At 40.4% G+C, this 9,798-nt stretch overlaps 1 protein-coding gene across 19 annotated transcripts in view; it reads right to left on the bottom strand.

Moving 5' to 3' along the window:
• The window catches only part of neb (nebulin), a 59,605-nt gene continuing 49,807 nt past the window's right edge, over positions 1 to 9,798 (bottom strand). For 7 of the 19 annotated variants that reach the window (XM_035520077.2, XM_035520074.2, XM_035520092.2 and 4 more), the window contains 16 exons: positions 8,749 to 8,859; positions 8,142 to 8,255; positions 7,758 to 7,862; positions 7,471 to 7,575; positions 6,998 to 7,102; positions 6,398 to 6,490; positions 5,865 to 5,957; positions 5,451 to 5,543; positions 4,852 to 4,944; positions 4,230 to 4,322; positions 2,355 to 2,462; positions 2,074 to 2,260; positions 1,847 to 1,939; positions 1,441 to 1,581; positions 980 to 1,083; positions 1 to 814 (listed from right to left, as the gene is read on the bottom strand). In XM_035520077.2, coding sequence (XP_035375970.2) covers positions 641 to 814; positions 980 to 1,083; positions 1,441 to 1,581; positions 1,847 to 1,939; positions 2,074 to 2,260; positions 2,355 to 2,462; positions 4,230 to 4,322; positions 4,852 to 4,944; positions 5,451 to 5,543; positions 5,865 to 5,957; positions 6,398 to 6,490; positions 6,998 to 7,102; positions 7,471 to 7,575; positions 7,758 to 7,862; positions 8,142 to 8,255; positions 8,749 to 8,859 — 1,812 coding nt within the window. In that variant the 3' untranslated portion in view covers positions 1 to 640. The other 12 variants (XM_035520096.2, XM_081713720.1, XM_035520082.2 and 9 more) reach the window with 11 other exon arrangements.

The following is a 9,798-nucleotide window of genomic DNA, read 5'->3' as shown; positions in this document are numbered from 1 at the left end:
TTTTACTGCAGAACTGTGGTGTGCTTTATTAGCTACTGAGTCACAGTATATGACTCTAACCCTAGACCTGGGGAATCGGAACACACATGCAACTTGTGACCAGCCTTCACCAAAGGAGGGAAGAGGCTTGTTTCTTATACGTCTTCAGTATTTGAGGAAGTGTTATCTCCTCAAGGTTTGCAAGTTCAAATATATATATTTTTTCTCTTAATTTGCATTTGATTTTTTTGACACTTCTTTTTTGGCATTTGTTTATTTGATGTTTATTAAACACTGACTATGCCGATTCCATTACAGAAAAGTTTTACAGACAATAAACCCATCTCTTTTTTTGCAAAGGTTTCATCACTGGAAACTCCAGGGAAGCCTTCCATAAAATTGGTTTTCATTTACTGTTACAGTAGTTTTGAAACATAAAGATAAATACAATGGTCTATCAAACAGTTAAGCACTGTATAATGTTAGTCAGTTTCTCAGGTCACAGCCGCTGATGGGGTGACGTGGGCATGAACAAAATTACACTTTTTATGCAGACAAACACTAGGCATATTCTAATCCTAACATAAAATACACATGAACAAGCTTTGCTCCAGGTGCCTGAGAGCTTTAGCCCAGTGGATGTCATTACTTCTGCTTGTTTTTAGACTACCTCAACGTAGTTGGCTGGCAACATGCCAGTCTTCCCAGTACGCTGCACGGTGCCGTACATCCAGCCCTCGTCAATGGACTGCACGTTCACAATGACGTCTCCATCCTTGAAGGACACCTCATCGCTATCAGCAGCAGTATAGTCATACATAGCACGTACAGTTTTCTGTAAGGAAGGAAAACGGCATTGCTGGGCTCCATTTCACAGGTTGCAATACTTGTAGACAGTGTGGTTTACGTGGTTTATTGGATCCATAATGAAAATTCTGGATCCAATTATTACAATGTGTTAGGAGAGAGATATGAATGCACCTTCTGAGCTCGTACTTACTCCAGTGGTGGAGGGGTGAGATGGCACAGAGGACACAGTAGTCTGCTGGGTAGCCACAGAAGAGGATCTTTGCTGGAGCTCAACAGTCTTAGCATGCTGGTAGCCTGGAGTGCAGAGAAAGAACACTGATGCAGACAAAAATACTACACTGGGATTTCAGGTGTTGATCAATACTTCCATTAATAGGAAACTCAGTTGGGAGTGTCTGAGCTTGTTCAAGGCGTTTACAACACAAAAACAAATTAGTTAGAGGGCTCATTTTCATGTTGCAGCCTTCTGAGAAACAAGTATTACAAAGGCCAAAAAGTGATTTGATTAACAATGTATGCTGCAGCCCTAGTTTCTAAGTATCTGAATTTAGAATATACACTTTGTTTTCTTGAAGCCATACTTCTGTCTCAAAGATAGGAGCAATAACTACCTGTTAAATGCCTACTGTTATTAAGCATACAAGAAAGTACCTATGGAAGAAGTAGGGAATCCGTTGCTGTAAAGGGACATGTGGTGCTCGACATTCCCAGACGCCTCAGACTTCTCGTCCCCAACACCGCTCAAGGCGCTGGTGGAGCGGGAGTGCTCTTTACTGCGACGCTGTGCCTGAACTGAAAGGTGGAGAAAGTTCAAAGGTCAGCAACTCTGGTGAATGAGAGGAAAAATTCTACTTATTCAGCTACATTGTATCATCACTTCACTCCTCCCCCCATCTAATGTTAGTCTGAAACATCAGCTTCATTTAAAAGTTGTTAGGCTCTATTTATAAGCACTGACTTATTTTACTTTCCTAATTTTTCCCTTTTACGAAGGTACCAAAAGTCAAACCTTCCTGTTACAGATCACTAAGATGAACGATAACAGCTAGTTGCCCACCTGATAACATGTGGAGACTTCTCGACTGGATATTGTCCTCAGCAGGGTCATAGTCAAAGACTGAGCCAGGGTTTGTGCGCCATACACGCAGGTCTAGGAAATGAACAAAGGTCACATAAGGTCGTGTTCTACTTCAATACACAGATTTAAAAGATGAAAGAAACGTGTGCAGGAGCTGCTTGGTTAGGTTGGCTAGAAGTGTGTGAGAAATGCTCGAATGAACTGACCAGTGATGGTCTCCTGATCGTGTTCTATGGTGCGTCTCCTCTCCATCTCCACAACACGCCTCTGAATTCCGCGATAGCTGATGTCACTGAAGTCCTGCATGTTCCTCTTCACACGCTCAGTCACAAGGTCAGTGGTGGTGGGGATGAAGCTACCTTTGCTCTTTTCAAAGTCCTCATGGTACCTCACCTGGGGCACAGAAGAGATCAAGTGTTATTCAATTTTGCTCCATTTCAGCAAGCGTGCGAATGCCAGAAACAGAAGGGCTTAAACTGAAGCTGACCCCAGAAATGATGCGCTGGGTCTCTTTTACACGTCTCATTTCAGGAGTGTCCAGCACGAAGGCTGCCTTGCCCTGCACCTGTTTGCGGAAGCTGTCCGAGTACAGCACCTGAGCAACAGTAATCGCAATTTAAGCAATTTAATAAGATATACTGAGCTGCAACCTTCTTTCAAAGCTAGGGTTGAAATGAGGAGGGCAGAAAAGGGAACACTGAAACCACAGGACATAAAAAATAGGTTGTTATAGGTTGTTGCAACCTCAGATGGATGAATTAACAGAAAGTTCCAGGGTTTGAGAGAGATGGAGACATGTTTGTCTGACTCCAAAGAAGTGCTATAGGACAGTGGAGACGCATGAAAAACCAACCGATTATGGGGACGTTAGAAAAGGATTTACACAGAAGAGTTTCAGTGCCTTGTATAAGTATTCACCCCCCCCACCCATTGAACTTTCACATTTTGTTGTGTTACAACCTAAAATGACCTCAAACGGGTTGTTTACCATGTGACTGACATCACTCAAGTTATGATACAAAGACATCTGTTCATTGCATAAGTAACACCCCTCACCCCAATACTTGGCATGACCTTTTGCTGCAGTTACAGCTACAAGTCCTTTAGGGTATGTTTCAATCAACTTTGCACATCTGGATCTAGACATCTGCCTATTCTTCCTGGCAAAATTGCACACGCTGTCAGATTGCTTGGAGCAATTTTCAAATTTTGCCAGATTCTCTGTTGAACTGAGGTCTCTTCTTTGACCTGGCCAATCAAATACATTGGGGTTCTTGTTTTTAACCACTCCTGTGTAGCTGTGGCAGTGTGCTTATGGTCTTTGTCTTGTTGGAAAATGAACCACTGTCCAAGTTTCAGGTGACTTGTAGACTGGGACAGGTTTTCTTCAAGGATTTCCCTGTATTTGGATCAATACATCTTGCCTTGAGCTTGGTTTCCAACTCTGTGCAGACGAAAAACATCCCCACAGTGTGATGCTGCCACTTCAGAGCTTCACTTTGTGGATGGTATTCTCATGTTGATGAGTAGTGTTTGGTTTTTGCCATTCATAGTGCTTTGAGACAAGGCCATCTGACGAGAGATCTTTTCCAGAAGTTTGTGGAGTCTCTAAGCTGCCAAATGTAATTTCAAATAATGTATTTTTAAAGAAAGGCTATTTACTTTCCATTCTTCCATAAAGCCCAAGTTTGTCCTTTGCAATAGTTGTCCTTTGCACAGCTTTTCCCTTCACAGCTGCAGATTCCTACAGATCCTTCAGAGCAACGTTCGGCCTCTTGCTTGCTTCTCTGCTTATTGCCCTTCTTAATCAGTCACTGGATTTTGATGTACAGCCTTGTCTACACAGAGTTCTGGCTGTAATTCCTTGATTGATCTGTAGATATGATCACAAACTCTGGTACCTTCTAGGACAAGGTGTATTTATATTGAGATCATATGACACTTTAATTGCAAGTGGATGCAAATAATGGTAGGTGATTACACCAGAACCAATTTAGGTGTTTTCACAACAATGGGGATGACTACTTACGCAATCACATTTTTTTCTGTTTTTAATGTCTGATTACAATTGCAAATTATATTGACTTTATTTATACTTCATTATTGTGCACTATGCTGTGTAGATTCATGAAATAAAATTCCAATTAAGTTAATTTCACTTCCCAATTGTAACACTATTAGATGTGTTTTTAAATGTTCAAGGGAGTGAATACATATGCAAGACACTGTATTTTAAATGTTTTACATTCAGCAGGTGGAAGAATGAAGTTAATATTATTAACCACCTAAGCAAGAAAAAAAAAAGAGTTAGACAGGTTATGTTGTACACTAGTTCTAAGGCACACGTCCTGTATTTGAATACCGAGCTAATGTTTTCTTGGTTCCGTTTGACCCGCTCCATCTCTGGAGTGAATACCACAGGAGTTCCTCTGACAGAGGTATCTTTATACAAAACCTAGAGTGGAGAAGAACAAAACCCACAGAGGCCAGTCAGAACCAGACAACAAGTCACACATGCCATGCATTCCTGCACCAGGAGATGCTGGTAAGACAAATGCCACTCACAACAACATATCTGGATGTTATTTCCCACAGAGGTAGAACCCTGCAGTGAAGGGTTAAGAAAAGCAAATACATGGTGTCAGATGAGAGTGGTTTGTGGGTTTTATATTAAAAGATAAAAAGGATGAGGTTACTCTTGATTAGATGAAGAAGTTTGAAGTTGTGTGAGCTTGCATGTTTAAAAGGTGATACATAATTGTCTTGCCAGGATTTGAGGTGTGGATAAACTACTTCTAGCAATGGGGTGGGCTTTTTTTGTATTAGGAGGACTGAGAGAAATTGTGCAGTAGCAGTCTTCACTATGTATCTCAGGGGCTAACAGGGGATGAGAGAGCAGGACAGTGGAAAGTTCTAGCATAGGAGAGGAGTAAGAGTTAATGGGGATGAAGGCACTCTCATAGAAACTGTAAAGCTTCCACTACCGAGCTGATGTTCTTCTGAGTCTCTCGGACTCGCTTCACCTCGGGGAGGTCCGGTATAGCTGTGCCTCGTCCCAGTGAGTGTTTGTACTTTATCTACCCACAGATTTGATTACATGCAGACAAGACAGATTGTGAGGGACAAAAATTAACCAAATAAGAACAAGAACATTTACAGATGGGAAACATCAAAATCACAAGTAGATGACAAACATTTTCATTAAGAACACATCAAACAAAGAAAAGAAAATCTTGCAATGGGAGGAACCAATCAACACACAATAAAAATACAAAAACTTAACCAATCAGCTCTCTGATATAAGAGAACAACCTGAAGACATTTAGAAGCAAATGAAGTTTAGGGGCAAACAAAGTTGTACACAACAATCATTACAAAGTGAGTATGAATGTTTTAGAAGAATTAGCAGAGAGTACAGTGGTCTCCTCACAGACATTATACATGTTATCAGTGAAGGATTTCATGTGCTAATCATTGTTTGACAGGGCAACTAATGTTAATCTGGGGAGTTCTATATTTTTATCTAAGAGGAGAAGGGTGTCGCAAGGACAGACGACCAGGATAGGGTCACACCCAAGTGTACCGTGCTAATATTTTGCTGATTGCGTCTAACTCTCTCCATCTCTGGTGTTTCTGACACAGCAGTTCCGCCTCCTAAATCTTCCTTGTAATGAATCTTTAGATAAGTATAAGCAAAAAAGGGTTCAGTACATCTTAAAAATATGAAATACATCCCACAAATACTGATTAGAAAGGCTTAAATAAAATAAAGATTTGATCTGACAGCAAATCTGAAAATAATTAAGAATGTTAGGAGGTAATTGTGAGGTATGCATCAATGGTGCACACTAATATAAAAAAAGTGGAGGACCATTTTAAGGCACAGCATTTTGAGCAGAAGGAAACTAGAAAAGCAACATATGGAGTTAGAATAAAGGACCAAACTGGGTTAAAGCAAGGGGTCGAGTTTCTAATTTTACAGCCAAGAGAACTCTACCAAGCTGATCTTCTTCTGACAGTCCTGCACACGTTTCACTTCAGGCAGGTCTGGTATAGATATGCCTTGACCAAGCTTGTCCTTGTATTTGATCTAATCCACATTTAATTTGGAGTATAGAGATAAAAAGACATGATGATAGAACAAGAATATAAAACACAGATAATAAAGGAAGAATTTGTTTAAACCAGAGTAAAAATATGCTGGGAAAAATAGACATCATTAGAAAAAAGACAATATACAACACTTGTCAAATAATGAAAGGACACGCAGTTATGGAGCATGCCTTGTCACATATTTACAGTTGAAATACATAAAATATTTTTAGTTTATTAAATGCACGGGTAATTTTTTTGGAGGAAGTCGTATTAATGTGCATATTAACATGGAGTTGACATGACGGTCATTAAAACTAGACGGCTTTGATGATTTGAGATGGTTTAAAAGGGAGGTTCCTCATTCTCTCTGGGATCTGGGGAGTACTGGGGGAGTACTGGGGTGGATAGCTGGGATAGGGTCACACTGCAGTGTACCGTGCTGATAGCCTCCTGATTGCGTTTAACTCTCTCCATCTCAGGTGTGTCTGCAATAGCAGTTCCTCCTCCCAAACCCTCCTTGTACTGAATCTTTGAAAGTGTAAAAGGTAAAAGCATTATGACCATTTGCTAAGCAGCTAACACTGCTTGTTTTTCTCTATGGGAGGTACTGAAATTAAACTTGCAATAACAGAGACCAAAAAAAAACTTTGACAAACATCTTACAAAGCACCACAGAAGACAAACATACCATGGCTGGCAAAACATGCACAAACTGTTAAACACCCGGCAAAGGTGTAAAACGTAAAGGTTTTAATTCCACAAATGGTTAGCAGCACATTATCAAGCAAATCATCTGACCGTTACCATTACGTTAGTCTACAGTGGGCTAGTCTATAGTTAATAACTAGATCAAAGGGCTAAATAGAGGAACTGGCTGCAAGTCAGAGTATGTTAACGTATGATTGCAGTGAAGGGAAAAAAAGACAAAAAAGGGCAAAAAAGCAAGAATTGTAAAGAGAAAAGGACAAAAGTATGCAGTTAGAAAAAAGATGGAAAACTGGGTTTTAAAAAATGTACTCAATAAACAGCAGGTACCAAGCTGAAATTCTTTGTATTTTCTTTAACGCGTAGCATTTCAGGGGTGTCCATTACTGCTGACACTTTACCCTTACTGTGTTTAAGGTCAGTCTGGTACTGAAGCTACAGAGAAAAGAGCAGAAGGGCAGTTAAAGTGGCACACAGACAAAAACCCAAACCAAACCCAAAAATCTGCAAGAAAAATCAAAACAGTACAACAAAATATGCTCAGTATGTTCATATGAGCAACACCACTGCACATAGTCATCAGTAACTTGCAGAAAGAATGAGATCATTAACTATGGAGATGCTGTCTACCAGTCTAAGAGCCACGTCAGTGAAAATTCTGAGTCAAGCACAACACACAAGTGGAAACACAACATTCATTGGGAATAAGGAAGGAACCCAAATCCAAACAAAAACAATAATGTTTTTGTTTTTGAGTCAGTAGGAGCAGCCAAATGAATCTTAGCTTCTGCTATGACACGTACAGTGCTGAAGTTCTTCTGGTTCTCGCGCACTCTCTGCATCTCAGGTGTGTCCAGCACAGGAACATAGTGAGACATAGTCTTCTCTGCCTCCTCCTTATACTTTTTCTGTTTCAGAAATGAATGGTTGAAAGGTTTAGCACAAAGTGCACATGAGAGGGTTTTGGGTCAGTCTGTAATGCAAGCATTATTCTAATAATAAAGAACATAACCTACAGCTAAAGGTGACACTATATATTTACTGCTACATGTTGAAAATATCTACATCACAGTCAAGGGTTTGCCCTTACCTGGCTCACAATGTTTCTGATCTGCTGAGCATGAATGATATCAGGAGTATCGATCACAGTGGTGTAAGAGCCTCTGTCGTGCTCAGCGTTCTGCTTGTATTTGGCCTGTTATACATAACAAACAGTACTCACAGCACAGGCTGATAACATCCAAGGAACACCTCACCCCCCCCCCCCCCCCAGCCTAAAAAAACTCTACATTTCTAACAAGCCAATGGGCTAACACCCTATTTTTATATTTGTACTTTTCAGTAACTCCTTGTTGGGGTGAAGTATTTAGCACTGCAGTCTGAAGGATCTCCAGTGAAGGATCCCCAGTATATTAGTTCCCGATTTCTATTACATTGTAATATTGGTTATGAGAATGGCGGATGATCAACTGACCTGGCTGAGGATTTCTGTGGCGTTTCTTGCCCTCATGAAGTCTGGGGTGTCAGTAGCCAAAGCCAACATTCCTTTGCCCTTTATCTCTTGCTCCAATGCCTTCTTATACTCTCTCTGTAGAAGTTAAGAAAGAGTAATGAGTTGTGTGATCATACAATAACATTTACAAAACTACCAATTTGCAAAGCTGCAGCACTGTCACTAAGATAACTGTACTTCACTAATACGTCAGAGATTAAACAACTTAAGTTTAAAAATTGAACTCGAGTTTGAAGAACCACTAGAGGATGTTAACAGCATCAGGGCATAGAAAAGGTCCTGTTAGAAATTAAGAGCAATATTAAACACAGGATAGAACACTCGGAAATGAAAGAAAAAAAAAATCTTTACTGGGAAGCACAGTGGAATCAGTAAAAATGTATTACCAGACCTGGTTAGGTGTGGAGGTGGGATTGTCCATTAGAAAGAGGATCGGGCTTTTTAGTGGTTAGCAAAGGATCAGGACTAAGCACACTAAGTGCAGCCCTGTTAGTGTGGTAAAGAGGCAAAGAGGCGTGAAGAGGAGTAACAGTGACACGGGGGCCTGCTCCACCTTGCACCATCCTACCTCATTCAGGATCTGAGTAGCATTCTTTGCTCTCAGTAATTCAGGAGTTTCCTCCAGCACTGTAAGCCCTTTACCCTTCACCCCTTCCTCTAGATCCCTCCTATACTCTTTCTACAGGGCGGAGAAGAACAGAGAGTCTGCAGACAGCATACAGCAAAGCACCGACACACAGTATTGCTCAGGGCAGAGTACCGCTCACACGCACAGCTCAATGTCACCAAGCCTCCGCTCTGAACCGGTGTTTCTAATGCTAAACCACAGCAAGACTAGGGAACAATGGTGCTAAAATGGTGCTAAAATGGTCCAAGCAGAACCTTTCTCTGTTGCAGATGTGCGCTGCATCTAATTAAAGTATTTGGCTTTATTTTTTCCGAAATGTATTCTATTTCCTTTTTATTTCTGACATCCCTGGTGGTCAGATCAATGACGCTTGTGAATTTGTAGAGCAATCTGCTAAAAACTATAGTAAGGACATGTAAGGAGGGTGATAATCAGGTCCATACAACAGTCATGACTGCTGTTGTTGATGTGCCCAAGGGCTTAAAAATTATTTAGTTAATTAAGGTTCTTGAATTTATTTTTTGTAATCATAGGATTTGTAGGGTTAGAACAAAGGCATTGGTGCATTTGGAAAGTAACCTGATAAAAATGAATATACATTTTAAGAGTAACATCTTAACAAAATACATGATGAATACAAAATTCCTTAAAATGACACAATATATTTGTGTTTTGGCAGCATTATAAAAAATTCAAAGTCAAACTTTCCAGAAAGGTTAATAAAAACACGCTTGGTTAAAAAAGGTTTGTTGAAATTTGAGAGGATGAAGAGAGCATTAACAAGTGAAGAAACAGACAGAAAACACAGGAACACAGGAGGGACGTTACTGAGTGTATTATGGCTGAGTGGTGATCCATGCAAACTAACCACAACCTTCTTGTGTGACCAGGAACATCAAACGCACTTGCTTTGGTAAGACGGACGTGTGACTGCGATCTTAGTACGATTACCAGGTCAGCAGGGAGAGAAAAATATAGGTCGGTCCATTT

This window comes from Electrophorus electricus, chromosome 4, assembly GCF_041902795.1.
Source record: "Electrophorus electricus isolate QZ-2024a chromosome 4, ASM4190279v1, whole genome shotgun sequence".
NCBI lineage: Eukaryota > Metazoa > Chordata > Actinopteri > Gymnotiformes > Gymnotidae > Electrophorus > Electrophorus electricus.
This window is presented reverse-complemented; position numbering and strand designations above follow the sequence as displayed.